The sequence below is a fragment of the Asparagus officinalis genome, unplaced genomic scaffold, assembly GCF_001876935.1.
Source record: "Asparagus officinalis unplaced genomic scaffold, Aspof.V1 AsparagusV1_Un340, whole genome shotgun sequence".
NCBI classification, from domain to species: domain Eukaryota; kingdom Viridiplantae; phylum Streptophyta; class Magnoliopsida; order Asparagales; family Asparagaceae; genus Asparagus; species Asparagus officinalis.
In genome coordinates, this window is record NW_017972605.1 from 48,903 (window position 1) to 72,131 (window position 23,229).

The 23,229-nt window shown below is 34.6% G+C and overlaps 2 protein-coding genes across 2 annotated transcripts; both read left to right on the plus strand.

The window, feature by feature from the left end:
• The first annotated feature begins 1,372 nt into the window (after positions 1-1,372).
• Positions 1,373-18,194, plus strand: LOC109827655 (pentatricopeptide repeat-containing protein At1g51965, mitochondrial). Its single transcript, XM_020394665.1, has 3 exons — positions 1,373-1,594; positions 11,341-11,976; positions 15,855-18,194. The coding sequence occupies exons 1-3, from the start codon at positions 1,373-1,375 to the stop codon at positions 17,055-17,057; spliced, it is 2,061 nt and encodes a 686-aa protein (XP_020250254.1). The 3' UTR covers positions 17,058-18,194.
• Positions 17,975-23,223, plus strand: LOC109827654 (nudix hydrolase 8-like). The gene is made up of 9 exons (XM_020394664.1): positions 17,975-18,109; positions 20,040-20,196; positions 20,968-21,242; positions 21,325-21,390; positions 21,670-21,807; positions 21,943-22,020; positions 22,422-22,472; positions 22,589-22,623; positions 22,863-23,223. Exons 2-9 carry the CDS (start codon positions 20,109-20,111, stop codon positions 22,981-22,983), a joined length of 852 nt encoding a protein of 283 aa, XP_020250253.1. The 5' UTR covers positions 17,975-18,109; positions 20,040-20,108; the 3' UTR covers positions 22,984-23,223.
• Positions 23,224-23,229: the final 6 nt, after the last annotated feature.

The following is a 23,229-nucleotide window of genomic DNA, read 5'->3' on the forward strand; positions in this document are numbered from 1 at the left end:
TGTTTGTTAAACATCATCAAAACAAGAAGACCAACAAAAAGTAGTTTCAAAATTGGAGGAAATGGACCTCCTTTGGTGTTGAAGAAGTTGAGAGAATTATGAGTTTTCCGATGGGAGGATCTATAGTAGACACTCGGTTTCATAGAAGTGATCACGATACAATCTACAAGCTTGTGCTTTCATATAGTACTAAAGCTAAAATTGAAGAAGATATGAAGTGCAGGACTAGAAGAAGTAAGAAGAAAAGTGATGAGGGTAAGAAGAAGATTGTGTGTGCTAGAAGAGATAGGATGGGTAAACTTATCAAGCAGATGACCGAGCTTAGAGATCCTCTTTTACCATAGATGCTCGTGGCTTTCATTATAGGCTTCATATTATACCCTCAAGCTAGTAAGAGTTATCCATTATTTGCATTTAGATATACTGAGAAATTTGGTACTCTTAAGGAGTATAATTGGATTGAATTAGTATACAATATGTTGCGTTCTGAGATAAATAAGGCTAAGAAAACCATCACTAAGAGGTTTGAGGGAAATCGATCTAGAGGTGGTTATATAGGGGGGGTTGCCTCGGTTTTGGTGGTAAGTTAACTTTTACTACATTTTTATGTCATTATGAATTTCATATATGTATATCATTTTGTCATGTTTATTGTTGAGCTAAAATTTTTATTTTCTCACAGATTTGGTTTTATGAACTTGTGGAAAAATTAAGCCTTCATGTAAGAGCAGAATCCCTACCACCCATCCTTAGCTTCTACAAGGGTCAGGGATCTTTGTGAAGGAGTGCAGTTCAAGATTTAATTAGAGACCCGTATACTTTTAGAAAGCATGTTATCGAGTCGAGGGCTCATAAATTTGAAAAGAGAAAAGCTGCAACTACATCCACTGTTCCTACAATATTGAAGAGAGAGAGAGAAAGAGAGAGAGAGATAGGTATATATATATATATTTTATTCCATGTTAGTTAATTGCTCCCAATGCTTTTATAAAATAATTTTTATTTGATGTTCTTCCCTGAATTGAACTTTACTTGGGTTATTTATGTGTAGGTAATCACCAAAGCTGAGTTGGATTAGCTCATACTTGAAAAAAAAAGTGGAATTAGACCTTCTCTTAAAGATAAGGAGGGACAAATTTGGTGAGGAAAATGATGTCTATAGTGGTGGAGGAGATGAGGAGGACAGTGATGATGGGGATGATAGTGATGGCGCTGATGAGGATGAGGGGAACGAGGAGGGGGGTGATGAGGGGAATGGGGAGGATAAAGAGGGAAATAATGAGGTCAACGAGGAGGATGAGGAGGGGGTGATGAGGGGAATGGGGAGGATGAGATGGGAGTTGATAAGGGGAATAGTGTGAATGGTGGAGATATGGATGAGGATGTCGGCGGGGATGCGGAGGTTGGTGAAGATGTAGATAGATTGAATATAGGTAAAGATGGTGGTGGGGATGGTGGTAATGATCAAGTGGGCCTGAATTCAATGGAAGTGGATGACGACACCTTTGTTCTAGGCCCGCGCGATGTTGGGTTGATTGAAGGCATGAGTAAAACTCCTTCCATCAAAAGAATAGTTCTCTCGAGATCTCAGCATGTTGGACCATCAATATGTTCTCCCTTTGTTCTGCTTTTTAATAGAAAAGGAGTACCAAATTAATTGGGAAGGAAGGAAGTAAGGGATGACGAGAGAGAACTGCTAGATAATTTTTGGAAGGAGAAGAATAAGGCCACGTAAGTGTATTTTGAATGATTAACTTTTCAATATGTACTAAGTTTTTTCATTAATACATGTTATAAATTTGTTTCATATGTAGTGAGACATTAGTGTGGTCATCTAGAGATGCGTTGATAACACGCAAGGATTTATTGGAATTGCTTAAAGAGGAGGCAATTAGTTACGACGTAAGTATCCGTACTTTTCATGCTTCACACAATGCACGTGTAATATATAACACTAACATAAATTTGAGTGTCACATCCGAATTCTTCACTTTTTATATGTGATCAACGGTAAAGATACCACAGACACAAAAACACTATGTTGAAGTTAGAATCTGATAGAGTGCTTGGAATTGAATAAACTAATTTGGAAAACATTGTCAGGAAACTGGAACTAAAACAAAGCAGTTGTCCATATTTTTTATTTCTTAAGTTGGAAATGGATACTTTGTCAACTATTAGTAGTTAAGATGAATAACAGGGGACTCCCAGAGTAATTATTCACACAATGCACATGTAGTATATAACACTAACATTTACAATTATATTATCTACATTTCAGGTTATAACCTCCTATGTTGTGCTTCTAAATAGGTTGATTGAGACGCGTCCAAACTATGCAAAGGACATACACATATGTAGTCCATGAGTAACTGTAAGTAGAAATCCAATCCGAGATTATAAGTATTATTCATAAGGTATATTAAATACTTAATCTTAACTTTCTTTGTTTTTTTAGAGATGCATCAATGAAAATAACCCGTCGAGTGTGGATCGAATGTTTAAGCCAATAACGACTACTCGATTCCATAAACTTGATAAGATTATTTTCCCACTCCTAACTTCATTTTATTGGCATATGTTGGTATTCTCTATTAAGGATAGAAGATTTTATCATTATTCTTCTCTACACGGATATATGTCCGATGCTAGTGATTTTAGAGTGAAGCTTATTTCTACCATTCCCGATGCTTAGAATTTGGACATTACTTCTTGTCAAGAGGTAGAAAGTGTTGGCGTACCTCAACAACGTGGGTTAGTGTATTTGACTTATTCATTTGTTGTTCTTTCGTATGTGCTAACACATAGAAACTATATAATTACGAGCCAAGAGTGTTATATTGATATTGCAAACATTTGAACTTGCAGTAGCTTGGATTGCGGGGTAATCTTGATGGCGTACATGTTTAGCCTCGTTTCCGATCAACTAATTTTAATTGACCAAAAGGATTGTGCAAGACATAGAGCTCATATCGTTGCTCTATTTGTATTTGAAGGTATATTTTTTATAAGTAAAAAGTTCATTGAACTGCTTATATTCAGTCTATTGCTCTATTATTCTTTTGATCCGGTTATATTTTGATTTTAGGAGACAAACGTGATCCTCAAGACAAATTCCTTGGATGCTAGATGCCAAATGTGATATCAATAGTTAACCAAGTGTAAACATATATTTGGAAATTGATTTGTAAAATATTTGTATAATGTATGTTTGACAGTATGAACATATGTTTGTCATTACGAAACCTATGGGACTGCTGTTGGACTATATCTTGTCATGCAAGTTGTATATAGTTTGTTTGTCATTATAAAATATATGTTTGTATGAACGTTGTATATACTTTATCAATTGCATTCTTCGGTTATATTATTATTGTTATGTGGCTTCTATGGTAGATTTGATGATAGATAGATATATTTGTATGAACGTTATCCTGTAAGTATAGCACGTTATATTGTAAGTATAGCATGTTAACATATAAGTATAGCACGCTATTTAGTAAGTATAGCACGTTAACATGTAAGTATAGCACGTTATATTGTAAGTATAGCACGCTATCCTATAAGTATAGTACGTTATCCTATAAGTATAACACGTTATCCTGTAAGTATAGCATGTTATACTATAAGTATAATACGTTATTCAGTAAGTATAGCACGTTATTCAGTAAGTATAGCACGTTATAAGGTAAGTATAGCACGTTATCATGTAAGTATAGCACGTTATAAGGTAAGTATAGCATGTTATTCATGAAGTATAGCATGTTATCCTGTAAGTATAGCACGTTATCATATAAGTATAGCACATTAACCTGTAAGTATATCACGTTATTCAGTAAGTATAGCACGTTATCTTGTAAGTATAACACATTATACTGTAAGTATAATACGTTATACTGTAAGTATAGCATGTTATTCAGTAAGTATAGTACGTTAACCTATAAGTACAGTATATTATTTAGTAAGTATAGCACGTTATTCAGTAAGTATAACACGTTATTCAGTAAGTATAATACGTTAATGTAAAACCCTAAAATTTAAATATTTTGTAATAAATCATAAATGTGTTGTATTATGAAAAAAATAATATTTATTAATATTTGAGTATGCTAGGAATTGATTTGAGATCAATCTAATGTATATATGTGAATATAGAAGTGATATCATGCACATGTGCACGGGCCTAAATCTGGGAAAAACGACTAGTTAAAAGTATATGTATTTTACATACTGAAACAGTTGGAATATAGAAAAACTTAAAAGACCTAAGTTGTAGGTCTCTTCAAGAGATTTCCAACAAATCTTATATAACCTCATTCTGATGTCACACGTGAAAGTTATGGCCAAAATACCGATGGTTGTTTTCCTAGTCAGACTAGGTTTCCTGGTTCGGGTCAAACATGTTTGTTTCGGGTTTGCCTCTATAAATACATGTATTTTTTTAAAAAAAATTTCTCTCTTTTATTATATCTATGAATCCTAGTAGCCATCCTCTCCCCTCAAAAACTCTAGATATTTTTTTATGAATTTTGAGAGCTTTGTGGAGCATAATACCGACACTAGGGCGAGATCTTCCACGTGTGACAAGGGAGAACGGGTTGTTTATGCTTGTAGATGGCTTACTGTTTATCTCAGAGGCTTAGAACGATATTTGAGGCAATATTATCTTCATCCAAACTCATCCCCATAGTTAAATAACTAGTGTAGATGATTAATATGATGTTGAATATGTGTTTTCATGCTTTAATTTTAACCTGATGTGTTAAAAGTCAGATTTTTGATAGTAAATCTTAAATCAATGCTAGATTAGTAATCTTTTCTTACTGTTTATGATAATATCATGATCATGATCATTAGGGTTATTCATAATTTTATTTATATATGAGAAATTTAAGTGATGTACTAAATATATATTTTCTGCAGAAAACTGCAGCACTTATATAATCTTTAACTGATATTTTAAGATAACAAACAAATTCTAAATTTAACCAAACTAGTTCCAAATTAAAGATATATGTATTTCGTTTCTACAACAGAAAACCTTTCTTAAAAAAAATTGTATAGAGAAAGATATGTTATGTTTACTAATAATATGTCCTGCAAAAAAACTGCTACACATATATAATGTTTAACTAGAGATTTAGGATAACAAATAAACACCAAACTAGACCAACTTTATGTCATTTAAAAGATGTGTGAATCTAGTTTTTAAAACAGAAAACCATTTATAAAAATAGTGTTTCTAGAGAAAGATATGCTCATTTTACTAATAGAAGTCCCGTCTATTTTTCCTGCTCATTTTGTGGAGCTGTGTTGCGCCATTTTTAGATGCGTTCGCGAAGTTTTGAGCCGCTTGATGTTAAACATATAGTCATGAATATATTGTGTTACACATTTAAGAATTCTAAGGGGATTGTGATAAATTTTGATTTGATCATATTTGAATTAGATATCGTTCATATACATGTTGGATGTCGTTGATGAGCACAGCTCAGTACTATATAGGATAGTACGTCGACATACCAGATATACACGGTTTATACATGAGATGAATATCATTGATGAGCACAGTTCAGTACTATATGGGATAGCGCATCGACATACCAAATATATAAAGATTTATATGAGGTGGATATCGTTGATGAGCTCAGTTCAGTACTACATGAGGTAGTGCGTCAATATTCCACATGTACAGGCCATTAAGTCGGATTTTAGGAGGCTTGATCTAACCGTCCGTCCCGCACTAGGGTGCGATGAGGCTTGTGAGCCATAGGATGTCTATTTGTCCGTCCCGCACTTATGTTAGCACTGAGATCGCGATGAGACTAATGAGCCATATACACAGTTCAGGATACCTACAGGGTAGTCCGTTGCACTAAGACAATTACTTGATAGCCTAAGTGTGACAGATATAGATTATGAATATGACCTACCACTGAGCTATATGATCGAGATACGTTGCTTTTAAAAGTATACAAAATTATGTGTTGGTATTTTATTCTATCTTCCCAGTGATAGTGGAAAATATTATAAATATGATGTGTTGATGTCTTAATTCTTTTACTGCCTTCTTTATTTCTTAGTTGGAATCAATGATTAGAGATTCACAACTTGAGACATATGTCATATATATAAGGGTTTCCTTGTTTGGATTATTTCGCTCGATGTACCAGTCTTGTGTTATGGATTTTTAATTGTTGATTTTATTAGATTATCTTTTCTTAGTTCGGTATTAATATTTAGATATCTACAATTTGAGACATATGGTATATATATGAGGGTTTTCTTGTTTGGATTATTTCGCTCGACGTACTACGTCTCGTGTTGTAGGTTTTTAAATGTTAATCCCATTTAGATACAGAAAAAATGAATCTAGATAGACTATACTTAATAGATAGAGCATTCACTCCATCTAGGTAGTTCGGAGTTTTGGAGAGCCTCAGGGTGACAGAGTTCTGGCATAGTCGTCGTCGCATATTTTTACTTGTAGAGACTCCACTGTAGTTTTGAGTTTCATTCAGACATTAGAGTTTCATATTCATATTGTAAAGACAGTGTGCCTTAGTACGATTTTTAGTTGATTCATGTTAAGACATTTTTATTATTCATATATCAGATGTATTATAGTTGAGACATGATTCTTTTTATTTATGAGATATCTCTTTTATATCATGTCTATTACATTTATTCTCCTTTTTTTACCTGTTTTGTATCTGCACTTCTATTTGGTTCTACTAGAGGATATTGCTATGATTGGTGAAACATGTTTATACACAGTGTGAGTGTATGGCAGGTTTGATATCTCTGGTTTCACCTTGGACTGCAGCCTTGTGTGAACCCAGGGGCGTCACAGTTAACCTGTAAGTATAATACATTATACTGTAAGTATTAACATGCTATTCAGTAAGTATAGCATGTTATTCAGTAAGTATATTACGTTATCATATAAGTACATGTTATCATATAAGTATAACATGTTATACTGTAAGTATAGTACGTTATTCAGTAAGTATAGTATGTTAACTTGTAAATATAGCACGTTATTCAGTAAGTATAGCATGTTATTCAGAAAGTATAACACGTTAACCTATAAGTATAGCACGTTATTCAATAAGTATAGCATGTTATCTAGTAAGTATAGCACGTTAACTGTAAGTATAACACGTTAACTTGTAAGTATAGCACGTTATTCAGTAAGTATAGTATGTTATCATGTAAGTATAGCACGTTATAAGGTAAGTATAGCACGTTATTCCGTAAGTATAGCACGTTATCCTATAAGTATAACACGTTATTCAGTAAGTATAACACGTTATTCAGTAAGTATAGCACATTATCTTGTAAGTATAACAAGTTATTCTGTAAGTATAGCATATTATATTGTAAGTATAACACGTTATTTAGTAAGTATATCACGTTATTCAGTAAGTATAGCACATTATTCAGTAAGTTTAGCACGTTATTTTGTAAGTATAACATGTTATACTGTAAGTATAGCATATTATTCAGTAAGTATAGCATATTAAACTGTAAGTATAGCATGTTAACCTGTAAGTATAGCACGATAACAAACACATATCCTACATCCAAAATTGTAGCTCGTCTTACATCCAAAAGTATAGCATGTCTTTTGTCCAAAGTTATAGCATGTCTTACATCCAAATTTTTTGCTCATCTTACATCCAAAAGTATAGCATAGAATATATCTAGTCTGCAATAGGTTGTCTACATGTTCTATGGTTATGACCATATTATTGACATCTACTATATTTTAACTCTTTGTTCGGATTCAATCCTGAAGGAATACGCTTTGTCCTTGGTCTTCCACGAAGAATTGATGTTGTCGGTGGCTGAATCACTATATATCATCATCTATATATGGCTTGTGATCATCAGGAATTGGGTATATCCAAAGGAGTAGCATTTGCGGTATATCCACACACTAAAATAGTGGGAAATATAAGAGTAAAAGGTGTCGTTATTCTGTCAAATAACCGTTGTCGTATGTTTGCAAGGTAGCCCGACAACTTGCCATTCACGACAAGCACATGTGCATTCATTCAAATCTACTTCAACGGTGGGAAAATCATACACCTTATACCTTGCTGTAGTAGAAGGAATTGCAGAAAGACAATGTGATTGCTCATTGATATGAATAAGGTACTCTTTCACAATATGAACAAATATTGTGGTCTACTTGTGGGATGCCTCCCGCCTTTCAAAACTCATCCTCGTCATTTTCTTGTGAATATTATCAATTATTTATGTAATTGACAAATAACGAGCTTCTTTGATCCAAGAATTGAATGACTCCGTTACGTTTGATGTTTGTATCACATGTGTGTCAATAAATAGTAAGTATATCAGGAACATATATCTCGAAGATTTGTATTTAAAATTTTGTATAAATTTAAATTTTAACCTCTTCCCAGGGAAATAACAATTAGCCTAATTTTTTAGACTCGTCCTCAATATTTCATTATAGGCGATCTCTGATTTGTTCCGTAGCACGTTGCATTCATTGTTATAGGAACGAGAAGTGTATGCATAAGCGGCCCTCTTTATAATTTGCACACATTCATCTCGTAAAGGTAGTGTAATACCTTTTTTCGATAAGTTATTCTTAAAATTAGCCAAAAGATGACGAATACAATAAGAGTGATGTGACAATGGAAATCATTTCTTCACGGAATTTTAAAGTCATTTGTTCCTATCGGAGATTAACACCAATTCATCATCTGGAGTATATGGATCTTCATCATTGAAGAGAATGTCTCGAATGCATTCCAAAAACCATTCCTAATTACTCATTCTCCATCCCGCATATGCAAATTGCTACATGAAACATACCTCCATCTCTATTTAGAGCAGTTGCGGCAAGTAAGATTTCTTTATACCTATAAAAGAAAAGAACAATCATGAATCAAAGTATAATATTTTACTATGAAGTGGTACATTAATGCAAGTTTTGATTAGATTGAATTCTACCATACCTATCAAAAAGATGTGTACCATCCAAGAACAGCATTGACCTACATCCCTCCATAAACCCCTTCTAACAAGCATAATAAGACACAAATACTCGTGTAAATCTTCCGTCTTCATGCTCTAAGTGAACAATTGATCCCGGATTAGTTTCTATAACTTTATCCTTATACCATCGGAGTTAGTCATATGAAAATTTAGTATCACTATACAATTCACGTTGAGCTAGCTCTTTTCCCCCACCAAATTCTATGATAAGGGATGTCCAAACCAAATTCCATTTTAAACTTCTTCTGGAAATCAATTGGGCGATAAGTGAGTTGTTCCTTCAATATGATCTTGAGATGATTAGCATTTCACTTACGAAATGCCTGGTGATATCCTTCTTTTCCTATGCCTCCTCCCAAGCAACTATGAGAACTACAGATTTTTTTTCACATAGAATCGATCACTATCTCTACGATGGGTGCAATGAACCATCCATTCGCACTTTGCGGCCTTGCATTTTGCTGTCACTCTTTTGCATTCATTTTTTACAAATTCAAAGTTAAATCATCGTGCAATAGAGTAATTACTTAAACTCCGCTGACAATGCTCAACATCATCAAATTTTTGACCAACACTTCTAATAGCATTGTGCCATGCAATAGGAATCATACTAGAACTCCTAACTTCCCAAGACATATTTTGTGAAGACGATGGATTTTGTGAATGAGAAACATGTTCGTCACTAGAGGGGATATACAGATTACTACATAGAAAAATGTACAAGAGTTAAGAAAGTGATAATGTTAAAAGTATAAAAGTATATCAAAAGTGCAAATTACCTTATATGGACATTATTAACTTGTATCCCAAATAATATTTCTCGATTCATCTCAATGTTCATGACAACTATATTCCCCTTGCAACTTCGATGTACATTGACCATTATTGAGACATCATTATCATCACATACACGTACATAAATTTCTTGTGTGTGGGGTACTTTGTAATTCAACTGTATCGTGTTTGCACTACAAGCAATTACGCTTTGCACTACAACCGCCAAATCTTTGTAACTCCCGTTGATATTTAATTTTAAGAAGTGATTGTTTCCTCTAAAATCCGTCATTGCACAATATAATTCTTCATCCATCTATATTTGTTACCAAAAATAAACAAATTTAGGAAAAATTTCATCAAAGATAGACACAAAAAATCAATACAACTAAAATACTGCTACAGTTTAACGTGTTATACTTACAGTTTAACGTGCTATACTTACATGTTAACATGCCATACTTACAGGTTACGTGCCATACTTACAATTCTTATATTTTATGCTATCCTTACAGGTTATCATTCTATCTTAATATCAAATTCAACTGAAATTTCATCAATTATAACAAATTTAACTAATAACAAATTTAACTATTTTTATGAATTCATAAATAATATTGAGAAATTAGTGTGAAATAATAATATGAAATTAATGGGTGATTAATTACAATACCTCATTTAACTAACATTTTATCAAAAATAGAAAATTTAAAAAAAATTATGAAGTCATTTAACTAACAACATCAAATAATTGTCATGCATAAAATGATAAATTAATGCTATAAACTAAGTAGTTGAGAAAATTAAAAAATTGTACCTTCAAATGCTAAGAAAGTTGGTAAGGATTAATTGATGGGTTATAAGGGAGTGTAAGAATCTATTAATGGAGTGAGAGAAAGGAAGATGAGGAGGGGGGGAGAGAGAGAAGACAGGGAGGGAGAGGGAGAGGGGGGTCGATATTCCTACCGGTTTGTCATCCTCTCCCGCGTTTCTCTCTCTCCATTTTCTTTTATTTTTTTGAAAAGGGGCCCCACTTAATGAAGGCTATAATGGGAATTTAAGAAAAATATTTAGGGGGGTCCACGTATGAAAGTATTGTATTTTAAAGATTGAGTTTAAATATAAATACAAAAAGAGAATTGGGCTTATAGATACAAGTAAGAAGAATTTTTCAAAACAGACCCGCTTCAACTTTTTTTTCTTAAAACCGACCCGTTTTTTTTTTTTATCAAAACCGACCCGATTTTGTAATTAGCAGCTTAATCACCATCCTAAACAGTCGGGGTTGGCAACCCCGACTATTTAGGAAGGTGTTAAACCCTAATTAGAAGCCTTAAACCCTAAAAATTAATGTCCTAAATAGTCGGGGTTGCCAACCCCGACTGTTTAGGATGGTGATTAAGCTGCTAATTACAAAATCGGGTCGGTTTTGATAAATAAAAAAAAAGGTCGGTTTTAAGAAAAAAAAGTTGAAGCAGGTCTGTTTTGAAAAATTCTTCGCTCAATAATATTCAAAAATATTCGCTGAAAAAGGAAAACGTTAAAAGAGTTGGTGTGAGAGAGCAGCAGTTGATCAGTGGTCCAAAACTAGTCATAAACCAGGCGTTTTTATTTTCTTTCTTTTTCTTTTCTTCCATCCTCCGCTCCCCCTCCTCCCCCGACCCCCTCCTCGACCTCTCCGACTACCTCCAAACCCTAACCCTGACCCTCACCCCCTCCGAATCCTCCGAGATCCTCAAAACCCTAACCTCCCCTCACCAAGCCCTCACCTTCTTCCACTTCTGCAGATCCCTGCCCGGGTTCAAGCACGACTGCTTCACTTACAACCGTCTCCTCTCGATCCTGTCGAAATCGAACCGGGTGGATTCTGATCATATTATGAAGATCGTGGAGGAGATGGAGAGGGACGGGGTTAGGGGGAACGTCTCGACGCTGAATATATTGATCGGGATTGTGGGGGCGGGGGAGGTCGAGAGGTGCTTGGAGTTGAAGAGGAAGTGGGGGCTGAGGTTTAATGGGTATACCTACAAGTGCTTGTTGCAGGCTTATTTGAGGTGCAGGGACGTGGAGAAGGCGGTTAGGGTTTATGAGGAGATGAGGAGGAGAGGCTACATGTTGGATATATTTGCTTACAATATGTTGCTCGACGCCTTGTCGAAAGCTAACAAGGTGTGGCTTTATTTTGGTCATTGCATTTGCCCTCAAAATGCGTTGAAATGGTGCTTTTTGATTTAATCATTACGGCGGTGAGTAAGTAGGTAAAAGTGTGAAAAGAGAGAGAGCTTGATCTTAGTTGAAACCTTCGCTGTATGCGGTGGGTGTTATGCTCCTCATTATAGTTAGTCGCAATCAGATAAACAAGATGCACCAGTATGGGTATTGAATTTCGCACATCTTTATAGACAAGTGGATCTTTGAATTGCCAGTATACTGGTAGAAACTTGACCTTAACGAACAGTTCACTTGTTTTGAATCTGAAACAATTAATTGTTTTGTTTTCTAAATGCGTGTTGTCGTTCCCGTCAATTGTTCTCCGTCCAGTATGATAATCTAGCAACCATTTAAATTTAAAATTGACCTTTTGACTGGACCAAGCGACAACCTGTCTCTGAATTCCTAATTTTTCTTAATCCTGTTCAAAGTGCTGGTAAATTTTCAGGATTTCTCATGTAGTAGTTATATCTTAGTATTTTCTTTTATTCAGAGTAAACTTATTGCATATATATCTTAATTAGAATAATGTTGATAAGTAGTTCCCATCTGAATGGACTGACTCCACGACTACACCTGACGTTCATTGTTTCTGTTGGAATGTTTTGTTAGCCCAAAAAGTTTCCACTCTAGTCCAAACATTCTTGCAACAGGTCAAGCATAAGGTTTTGTGGTTCTACCCTTGCTTCCTGACCTATCCTCCTTTGTTTCCCCAATCTCTCTCCTTTGCCACAGAATGCTTCAATATATTTAAGAAAATAATTCAGGAGGTGATAACATGAGCAGATTGTCATCTTTTCCAAACCTTATGAAAATGTTCCAATGGAGAAGAGATTGGCTAAATGGCACTTAAATACCTTATTGTTCTTCCACTATTACATTTAAATGCCCCAAGTTGTAAAAAGAAGCACTTTGTTTGATACCTTAAGTTACCTTAAGTTTTGAAAAAAATAGCACTTTAATATTTTAAGTTGTAAAAAACTAGCACTTAAATACCTTATTGTTTCACAACCTTTACACTTAAATATTCTAAGTTGTAAATAATAGCACTTTAATATCCTAATTTGTTAGAAAGTAGCACTTTAATACCCTAAGTTGTAAGAAAGTAGTACTTTAACACATTTTATTAGTTGTCAGGGCATATTTCTACGAATATTCCCATGACAACTAACAAAAGGTACTAATGTGTTAATTTATTACAACTTAGGGTATTAAAGAGCTATTTTTACAACTTAGGGTATTTAAGTATAAAGGTGGTGAAACAATCAGGTATTTAAGTGCCATTTAGCCAAAGACATTTTAGCTAATATTCTTATCCAACAAAAATATCCAAACTAAAACTGAGTTTCAGTTGTAATGCTCCTTATAAGGCCCATGGAGTGTGGAAAACGGAAGAACTGATCATTTGGGCAGCACAATTATTTTTGTGAAAGAGCTAAACGACTCTCTTATCTGATCCTTCTTGAGGTCCTCAAGCAGGATTTCCCAAGAAATGCCTTGTGGAACACTGGGGTGTATACTTGTATCACTGTGATAAGCCTAACCTCTTCTTTCCTGTCCATTCTACAGATAGATTCTTTGGGAGCTTGAGTTCTTAGTGAAGGATTCTTTGGGAGCTTGAGTTCTTAGATAGAGTTCTTAGTGAAGAAAAATTATTTTCTGTTTTTCTTTGTGGTGTTTTTTTTGGGCCGGGGTGGTGTGGGGGGTGGGGGCTTGTTGCAGTCTTCCAGATGCCTGATCAAGCCCCTATTAAGGTTCTCAATTTTTAGTTTGCAGTTGGATGATCCCTTAGAGATATCAATTTAGTCATTCATGTGTTATGATGAACTAGAAATGTATTCACACGGGACTCTAAAGCAAACGTGTAAATTTTCTAAATCTAAAGATGTGAAAAGAATCTAAGAACAAACGTCAATTAAAACATTTTGGATGCACCTTCTAGTCTGCGCAAACTCTGGATGTCCAATGTTCAAAACTATGCCTTTCCACCCTCCACAAAAAAGAAAAATAAAAATAAAAAACAAAAACAATTGCCACTCCATGAAACTACGCGTATGGGTTTTCCATGCTACTCTTTTTTCAGGTGTGAGAAGTACAATGCTATATTTCCACGTACAAGGTCTTCTATGAGTTATTTCCCTGGTCTACTTAATTATTAACTAGTATTTTGTTGCATGCGATGCTTGCATGTCATAATAACATTTACTATAAACTCTTCAATCATTTTAATACAAACTAAATCAATAGAATTCTTATTATGCGAAAATTGTTCACTGGTGTATAATAAAACATCTGTATAGTACTTCATTTGTGTGCATAACTCAAGGAATGTTCTTTAAAAAAATAAAAGGTGCATTTATTACCTATACTGTGAGACTAAAGTAGAACAATGCCGAACGCTTTCCATAGGAGCTTGGAGAGGCGGGTCTCTATCTCATGATTCTCAACTTGACTCCTAAGAAACAATGAACTCGTGATTTCTTAGAGATATTGTCACAAAAATTTTTAATTGCAGGTGGTTAAGTCAAGGGAAAAAAAGCATAATGAGGGAACACGTTTAGAGGAGGTCAACTTGAAGAAATTGAAATCAGAGTGTTTTTGTTTGTAGAGGATTTTGGGTTTGTAAGGAAAGTAATAGAAAGAGAGAGCTTATTTGAGTAGTGAGGACATTCCAAGGGTGTACACGTTGTTAAGAAAATAGACCAGGCGGAAAGTCGGTTTTTTGGTTTTCAATTGAGACTTGAACGTATGAGCAGTGTTGTCAATGCGCGAGGCGCAATGTGGGACGCAAAACATCTTTTACGTGCACATGCGCAAGGCGCAACACGATGCACGCGCCCGAGTGATGCGAGGTGCCCACCACACATAATTTCTCAATATATATAATCAAGCGCGAAAGAACATGTTTTAGAATTTACATGAAAAATATGTCAGGATAAATAATATAGTACTACAAAATCATAATATAATGCCTTAATTTCTAATGCTAACACCCAACATAATAACAAAATTCATAAATTTTCAAATCAAATATTAAATCAAGATTCAAGACTAATATCCAAGCAAAGGATTAGTAATGGTCCTCAATTGAAGGCTACTAAAAAGGCCTAATGGATAGTAATGGTCCTCAATTGAAGGCTACTAAAAAGGCCTAATGGATTTATTTTGCTTTTTGGGATATGGATTATCAAGTATAAAGACTTAAAAAGGCCTAATGGATTTATTTTGCTTTTTGGGATATGGATTATCAAGTATAAAGACTCGATTGAAACGTTAACAAACAAAACTATATGAGGATATGTATTACATGCACCCTGCACAAAGTAAGGATGTACGTGAGGCGTAAAAGGTGTTGTTGCATCAAATGTGGGCGCTTCGCCACAGCCCCATATTGCAAGGCGCATGAGGTGCAGTGAGGCGCATGCCTTTGAAAACACTGCGTATGGGAGTGGTGTGATTGGGAATTAGTTTTTCCCCTAAGATTGCCCCTCTATTTAATTTTGGAGTAATGTAAATTTTAAGGTCATCTCTTGAATTTTTTGAATTTGTGACTCACAAAGGGGTAGAATCAAAATTGTGACCAAAAGTCCATCTTTTCTTAAATTATAGTAATAGATGTGTGTCTCTCGTGTATCATTACTTGTAGAAGTACATGATATTATGCTTGTTAATTTATAAAATCACAAGATTGTAATGTGGTTGAGGTAATCTTTGCAATTTATGGTGTTATTGTTCTCAGCCGGAGAGCATTATGGTCATTTTTTTCATAAACATATGAACATTTTCTTCTATTTTTCCCACTAAAATATTGTGGTAGCTGATTATGTCTTCGACAGGTTGATGAAGCTTACAAGGTTGTTGCAGATATGAGACGCAAATTTTGTGAACCAGATGCATATACATACACAATTCTAATCAGAATGGCAGGAAAAACAGGGAAAAAAGATGAAGTCCTCTCTTTCTTGGAGGAGATGATAAGAAAAGGTCACAGTCTGAACTTGATTGCTTATAACACTACGATTGAGGCACTTGCGAAGAATAAGATGGTGGATAAAGCTCTCTTTCTTTTCACCAAGATGATTGACAATAATTGTCGGCCCAATGAGTTTACATATAGTGTTATTTTGGATGTTTTAGCAGCAGAAGGAAAATTAGATAGATTACATGAGGTTGTGGAAATATCAAATAAATATGTTACAAAGTCCATATATGCTTTTTTAGTGAAGACGTTAAGTAAATTAGGTCATGCAAGTGAAGCCCATACCTTATTTTGTAAAATGTGGAGGTATCATGATGGAGATAAAGATGCTTATATTTCTATGCTAGAAACTCTTTGTAATGCAGAAAAGATGACAGAGGCATTAGATCTGCTAAATCAGATTCATGAAAAAGGGATATCTAATGATACTGTTATGTACAACATGGTTTTTTCTGCACTTGGTAAGATGAAGCAAATATCACATATCAGTACTCTATATGAACAAATGAAGCAGAATGGTCTTCCACCAGATATATTTACTTTCAACATTCTCATATCAAGCTTCGGTAAAGTTGGTTTAACTGACAAAGCTACTGAACTCTTTGAAGAAATGGAGAGTAGTGATTGTAAACCTGATGTAATCACTTATAACTCGTTGATAAACTGTCTTGGAAAAAATGGAGACGTGGATGAAGCTCACATGCGATTTAAGGAGATGCAAGAGAAGGGGCTGAATCCAGATGTTATCACTTACAGTACTCTAATTGAATGCTTTGGTAAATCAAATAAGGTGGAGATGGCTTGCAGGTTATTTGATGAGATGCTCTCTGTGGGATGCTCCCCTAACATTGTTACCTACAACATTTTGCTTGATTGTCTTGAAAAATACGGTAAAGTGGAAGAAGCATTTGAGCTATATTCTACTCTGAAGCAACAGGGGGTGACTCCAGATGCTATAACATATTCAGTACTTGAAAAGTTAGAATATGGAACCCATAGAGCAGTCCGCACACGCAGGCAAAGTCGAATAGCTGGTTGGGTTGTGAGCCCCTTAAGGTGATTAAGGTAAGTGGTAGACTTATGGATAATGCTCAAGGTGATAGGGCAGTTATTCTCTACTGATCATTATGAATCCAAGAAGGATGTTAGCAGGGTTGCTACTGTCATTATATTGTAAATTAAAAAGAAAAGCCAGTGCAAGAGGCCATGGAGCTCCAAACCTCAGCCCTGTTTGCTGGATCTGCAGAGGGTCAGATCTACACGGCTTACCACACAGCCAGGACAGAGGGTCCAGTGACTTGAATTTTTAACTTCCATGCATGGAGCATCCTTTCTCGTGCCAAATTTTGCAATCATTGAGATATCACTAACGAGAGCATTGCATTACCAGGTCAAATTTGGCTGGTGACAGAAATCATGAACAATTGCCATCTCGGTTCCAATATATTTGAGTTGTTCGTCAATTTTTGCCTTTTTATTGGAAATCAAAGGCTGTAGCTGTCCGTTTTATTCTTAACAAGTGCTTTTCTAATACCAAAAAGTGCTAAAAAAAATTACTGATGCAGACACGGGAAAAAAAAGAGATTGAGCTGAGGTTTCAGAATGTACTCTTAATGAAAAGTAGATTTGTCAAGCCTCCTATGTTCGCCTTTCTTCGGTCGTCCCAACATCACTTTTGTTTATCTTATTAACCTGGAAAAGGTTCGGGTTAATAATTCTTCTCAAATTTTCATCAACAGTCTTCCATCCACTGTTTAAAAGCGAGTAAGCATACCTGGTATGCCGAGTGGAAGGGAGTATTTTGGTTCCTAATGTGCGGCTTACTGGCATTTCCTTTTAATAAGTAGCTGTTCACCGGCACTATCTGCTTGAGCAAGCAAATCCTGCCTGCATTGAAGCCGCTCTAATGCTCGTTGCAAGGTTGCAGTATCCTGAGGGAGCCAAATTTAAAGCCCACTTAGAAGTGATTTCAGGTGCAAGATCAATAGTCAACATACATGTAGCTCTTATTTTGTGGGACTATATGCAAACCACATTTGCCGGAGTTAAATTGCTCGTTACAAGAATTTCTGGTGCCCCTAATAAGATCTGTAAATTTGGAGAAAAGCTCGAGTGAGTAGAAATTATGACTGACCTTCTATCATTCTTTTATGTATTTCTTGGTAAATAATAGTAGTTTTTCACTGTTTTTTTTTCACTGATCGTTTTTGTCTGCGATAAGTAAATGAATTGATGGCATTCTCCAAGTGATCTTTTTATGAATGATAGATCAATTCTTTTTTCCTTTTTTTCTTTTTAATATAACATGCTTCTTTGTCATCAAACTAAATAGACTCATGGAATCCTCCAGGCGATTTTTTTGCGAATGACTAATTCTAACTTTTCACTTCTTTGGCATCAAACTGATGAAATAATATTTGTGAAATTGTGAAATACAAATTGTTAACTGAAGCTATGTATTCTGACTGGAATTATAGTGTAGCATTAAATAATACAGTTAGCACTTCTCAGTGAGAACATAATTTAAATTTTATCTAAAGATGTTCAAAGGATATATAAAGATGCAGTTACCTCATTGGCTGGCAGCAGCTCAAATATGCATATGATAACATCAATAAGTGGGCAATATTGAGGAGGTTCTTTTAGAAGTTTTCACAAAATCAAGAGAATTGCTTATATAACATATTCTGTACTGAGATAGCATGTTGATTGGTTCCTTAGCGAGTGGGATTATCTTATTAACAGTCTGGATAGCTCCATGCAGTTTACAAGGGATTATGCTTGCAAATTTTGGAGATTATTCTGTTTCCATAGAGCAGTAGTAAATAATTCAAGTTAAGTCAATTGTATGGTGATGCTTGTTTTGCATTAGAACGGGACATCTTAAGTGAGTTTAGTTTGATTCTTCAAGAAAGAACATATACCAACACTCCCAGTAGGAAGATCAAGTGGATAATGATTTCCGATGAATGGAATAGGATGTGTGGATGTTCTTAAAAGTGTGGAGGAACAATAGTCAAGTTGCTTAATGCACTATTAAGGACCTGAGGTTTGGGAATCCTATCAAACATCTCTTGAGTTATTCAGATTTTTTTTTGCAAATAGAGGAAAAATTAAGACAGTAAAACACGAACAATTTTTTATTCAGAACTATGTGAAATGCCCAAGTTAAAAAATATCTGAATACTGCTATTCTAGGAGAATATCAAATTCACTAGCTCATATTGACAATTTTTTCTCCATGTTGTTTGCAATATGTAATTGATGCCTACTATGAGTATCCACCACTGTGGAAACAGATAAGATTTTTTGTATGAAATTGAGAAAAGTTGTTACTTTACACATGCAGTGTAATCATTAGAGTGATTTGTGAGCATAGTAAATAGTATATCATAAACATTTTAGAAAATAATTCATAAATTTTATATTTTGAGAAATGCATATGAACTAACAGGAGTTTCATCTGGTGACTTTGTTTCACTTTTTATTCGAATTTCTTAAACAACCTTAAAAAAATTCTAGGTACAAGACAAACAAGCAGATTTGCCAATATTCCCGGAAGGAGAACATTAAATAAAGTATCTTCGAGAGTTGATTGATAATGTAGAATGATGGAAGACATTCTATGGAAAAGAACATTCTTTCCTTTGCAGAAAAAAATGGAATCATTTGCTTGCTGTGTGGCTAACGTCCAGTATAATATATTCAGTTCCTTAAATAAACTATAGTCTGTCTGATAATTATCTTTATCTCCAATGGAATCCCTAAATTTTATTCTTCTTCCTCAACTTGTTTGATTTGATTTTCACCATATGACAATGGAGGCCGACTCTGATCACTCATGCTGTTTGAATATTAAGTGCACAATAGGAACCGTTTATCCAACTAGAACCATTATGATTGATGGGTCCTTGGTTTCTAAAAGCTTTAGCATCTCTAGTTTCTTGTTATAGTACTTGTAGTGGACAATGGCATATATGCTATCCTTTTTCTGTTTGGAAAGCTGAACGCAACTTTCTGAAAGCAATAAATTTGACAACAGTTCATCAGAAAATGCCAACTCTTCAGGTCTTTTCTTCAGTGATTAGAAAGCAAACAAGCACAGGATACGATGGCTTTGATTAATTCCCAGATTTTCACTTCCAAGTGTTACTTCTCATCACGACAACAAATAGTTCGAGATATAAAGCAATTTCCTGGTAAGTAATGTGCTTTATCTTTTTTTCTTGTGTAGGTAATTACTTCTGACTTGCGTGGTAACTAGTGTGCTAATCTTTTGTTTTTCTTTGTAGATAATTGCGTCTAAATGTAACTCTTCATTATTGACTTAAATTGAACATATTTCCTTTATATTGTAGTATCATCTTTGGTAGCAAATATATTATGCACGTTCCTCTTAATTTGCTATAACTACCAGAAAAACACTCATCTATGCACTGCTAGTCAGTTGACAATGTAGTGTGACATGGTGGTAAAAATTAGTCACCTTTTGTTTTCATTCTGTGAGATGTAGTTGAACTTTATAGGTTTTTCTTTCGATTTCTGTCCCTCAGAAGACCTTCAGATCATATTGCAGAAAAAGAAGAAAATTATGTACTGCAAGGTCTTCATGAAATATATGAAGCATGTTGCTTGGTTACTTATGGAAAAATCACTGCCTGTGTACACTGCCTGTGTACTTGTTGAATTTTGTCAGCTTTAATTTGTTTTTAACATGTCATGGTTTTTAAAATGCCAATGCCATGACAGTAGTGCTTTTAGTTCACACAATCGTCTTCAAGTACAGTCTATATCCGAATTCATTGAACCAATTTGATATGCAATCAGCTTCAAGTACAGTCTCTCTTTAAATTCACTGACCCAATTTGATACACAATCAGCTTCAAATACAGTTTCTATTTGAATTCACAGAACCAATTTGATGAAAATCTTATGTCACATTGTTGCATGTATTCTATTACATATTACAGGTCTCGGCCACAAATTCCCATGCTTGGAAATTTCGAATGTCAAGCTGAGGTCTGTCACGTCAAAGGAGCGTTTGTCTTTCACAAATGATTATAACTCCAAAAGGAGAGGGATCAATGTTTCCACAACAGAGGCATCACTTTTTAGAACAAGTGAATTACTGGATGCTTATGAAGATGTATATGATGGGGTTATAGTAGATCCTGAATCCTTGCCTTCCGGTGCCAATGCATTTTCATCCATTCTTCAAGCTTCAATTTCTCATTGGAAGCTAAAGGTTGTCTATTCCTGTACATTTCATTTATCAGCCTGCCGGTGTTGACAGTTAGCACAAATTGTTGATGGCATGAAATTTACAGGGAAAGAAAGGAATCTGGATGAAGATACTAGAAGAACAAGCTGATCTTGTTCCAATTGCATTAAAAGTAAGTAAAAGCAACTTGAGGTCAAACTCCAGCATCTAGTAGACTTCTGTTGAAAATTTTATAGAAATGACTTATTTTTGGATTATTCATAAGTCAGTTTTCAAGAAATAAAAGTAATTCCAAGTGCTACATGAGAGTTTACATTTAATTACACACATTCTATGTCATGAGAAAATTTATATTTCATATCATCAAGGTTAAAATGAGTTTGATCTGTGCACAGATTGCTCTTATCTGATATGAGATTGTGATTAATTTGATATCTCTAATATATATCAGGAAGGATTTAGTTATCACCATGCAGAGCCAGGCTATGTTATGTTAACTTATTGGATTCCTGATGAACCTTGCATGCTCCCTTTGACTGCTACACATCAAGTGGGAGTAGGAGCATTTGTTGTAAATGAAAATAGAGAGGTATTTTTGCAACTTATTTACGACCTGTTCTTTTTTTTATGATAATGTACTTGATGGCAGCGATCATGTTGCTAAGCTTACACTAGCATTTGAGTTTGCTTAACCCTTCGATTTTTGTTTCTTTTTTACTATTAGGCACTTGTAGTAAAAGAAAAGAAATGCCCTTTGACATGCTCAGGCATATGGAAAATTCCTACTGGTTTCATCAATAAGGTACTCATCTTCAATAAGTTCTCTTTTCCGATTACATGTAGTTGAAGCAATAAAAATAAACTAAAATTTTTAATTTTTTGGCCCATGTTGTTTTTAATACTCATGTTCTAAAGCTTTATCTTTACTCCTGAGTGTGTCCTTGACCAATCGTGCTGAGAAAACACTGTCAGTTTATTATCTTATGGCACAGGAATTTGCAAGTGATTAAATATAAATAACAGTTTTATATAAAACTTGCAGACATTTTAGGATCAGACGTTTAGATGTCTCTATTTGAACAATCAAGATGCATCTGCTTTTATCAAAAGCACGTTGATTCCCCTTACATGAAGAAGGAAAGTATTCCTCATCATTAAAATGGATTCATTGAGTTAAACAGTGACTTAAATTATTCTTTGCAGTCTGAAGAAATATCCATGGGAGCAGTGAGAGAAGTCAAAGAAGAAACTGGTGTAAGAGAAACCCTTACCTTCCATTTATACATTTTTGTAAAATATGTTTTGTTATTTGTTTATGAAAATGATTTTACAAATGCTAATCGCACTCTCTTTTAATTTCTTCCCTTCAGATAGAGACAACATTTCTTGAAGTGGTTGCTTTCAGGTAAGAAGATCGTAATCTGCAGAAGTTGCGCAACTTTAGGTCCAATGCTTAAAACAAAAGATCAATCAGTGAACTTGTTAGAACTTTTCTATATTTGTGTTGCATAATTGGACTTTATGATTAGATTGTAGCCTAGAAGTATCCTATATAATCACAATGTCTGTACAAATCAACAACAAACTAACTTGCAATTAATTCTATAGTTATTTTCTTTTCATTTGAAAATTTATTAATTGCAGGCATGCCCACCATGTTATATTTGAGAAGTCAGATCTCTTCTTTGTGTGCATGCTTAAGCCTCTGTCAACCGATATCACTATAGATCAATGTGAAATCCAATCTGCCAAGGTAAGTGAATAAATGACATCTATCTATCTCAATGTTATTTGTAGAACACATCCTCTATGACATTAGTTTGTTAATTTTGCAATTCTTTAGTTATTTCCAGAGTTGACCCATGGAGGACACAATGTAAAAATAGAACAGAAGATAATATGATTGTTAGGGTTGGAAAGGCCTACTGAAATGGGGTAGGCTACTCTGCTTGGACCAAATTGACTCAAAAAGACCAATCTTTTTTTGAGTTATGACCCCAAGCGTATTTAA

Excerpts from the sequence above, each read along its gene's own strand:
- LOC109827655 (XM_020394665.1), top strand. The coding sequence starts at position 1,373 with ATGGATGAGGATGTCGGCGGGGATGCGGAGGTTGGTGAAGATGTAGAT. Across the intron at positions 1,595-11,340 it reads TTCTCTCGAGATCTCAGCAT|GAAAACGTTAAAAGAGTTGG; the intron begins GTTGGACCATCA and ends TCGCTGAAAAAG. Across the intron at positions 11,977-15,854 it reads CCTTGTCGAAAGCTAACAAG|GTTGATGAAGCTTACAAGGT; the intron begins GTGTGGCTTTAT and ends TGTCTTCGACAG.
- LOC109827654 (XM_020394664.1), top strand. The coding sequence starts at position 20,109 with ATGGCTTTGATTAATTCCCAGATTTTCACTTCCAAGTGTTACTTCTCA. Across the intron at positions 21,808-21,942 it reads TTGTAAATGAAAATAGAGAG|GCACTTGTAGTAAAAGAAAA; the intron begins GTATTTTTGCAA and ends TTTTACTATTAG. Across the intron at positions 22,473-22,588 it reads AAGTCAAAGAAGAAACTGGT|ATAGAGACAACATTTCTTGA; the intron begins GTAAGAGAAACC and ends TCTTCCCTTCAG.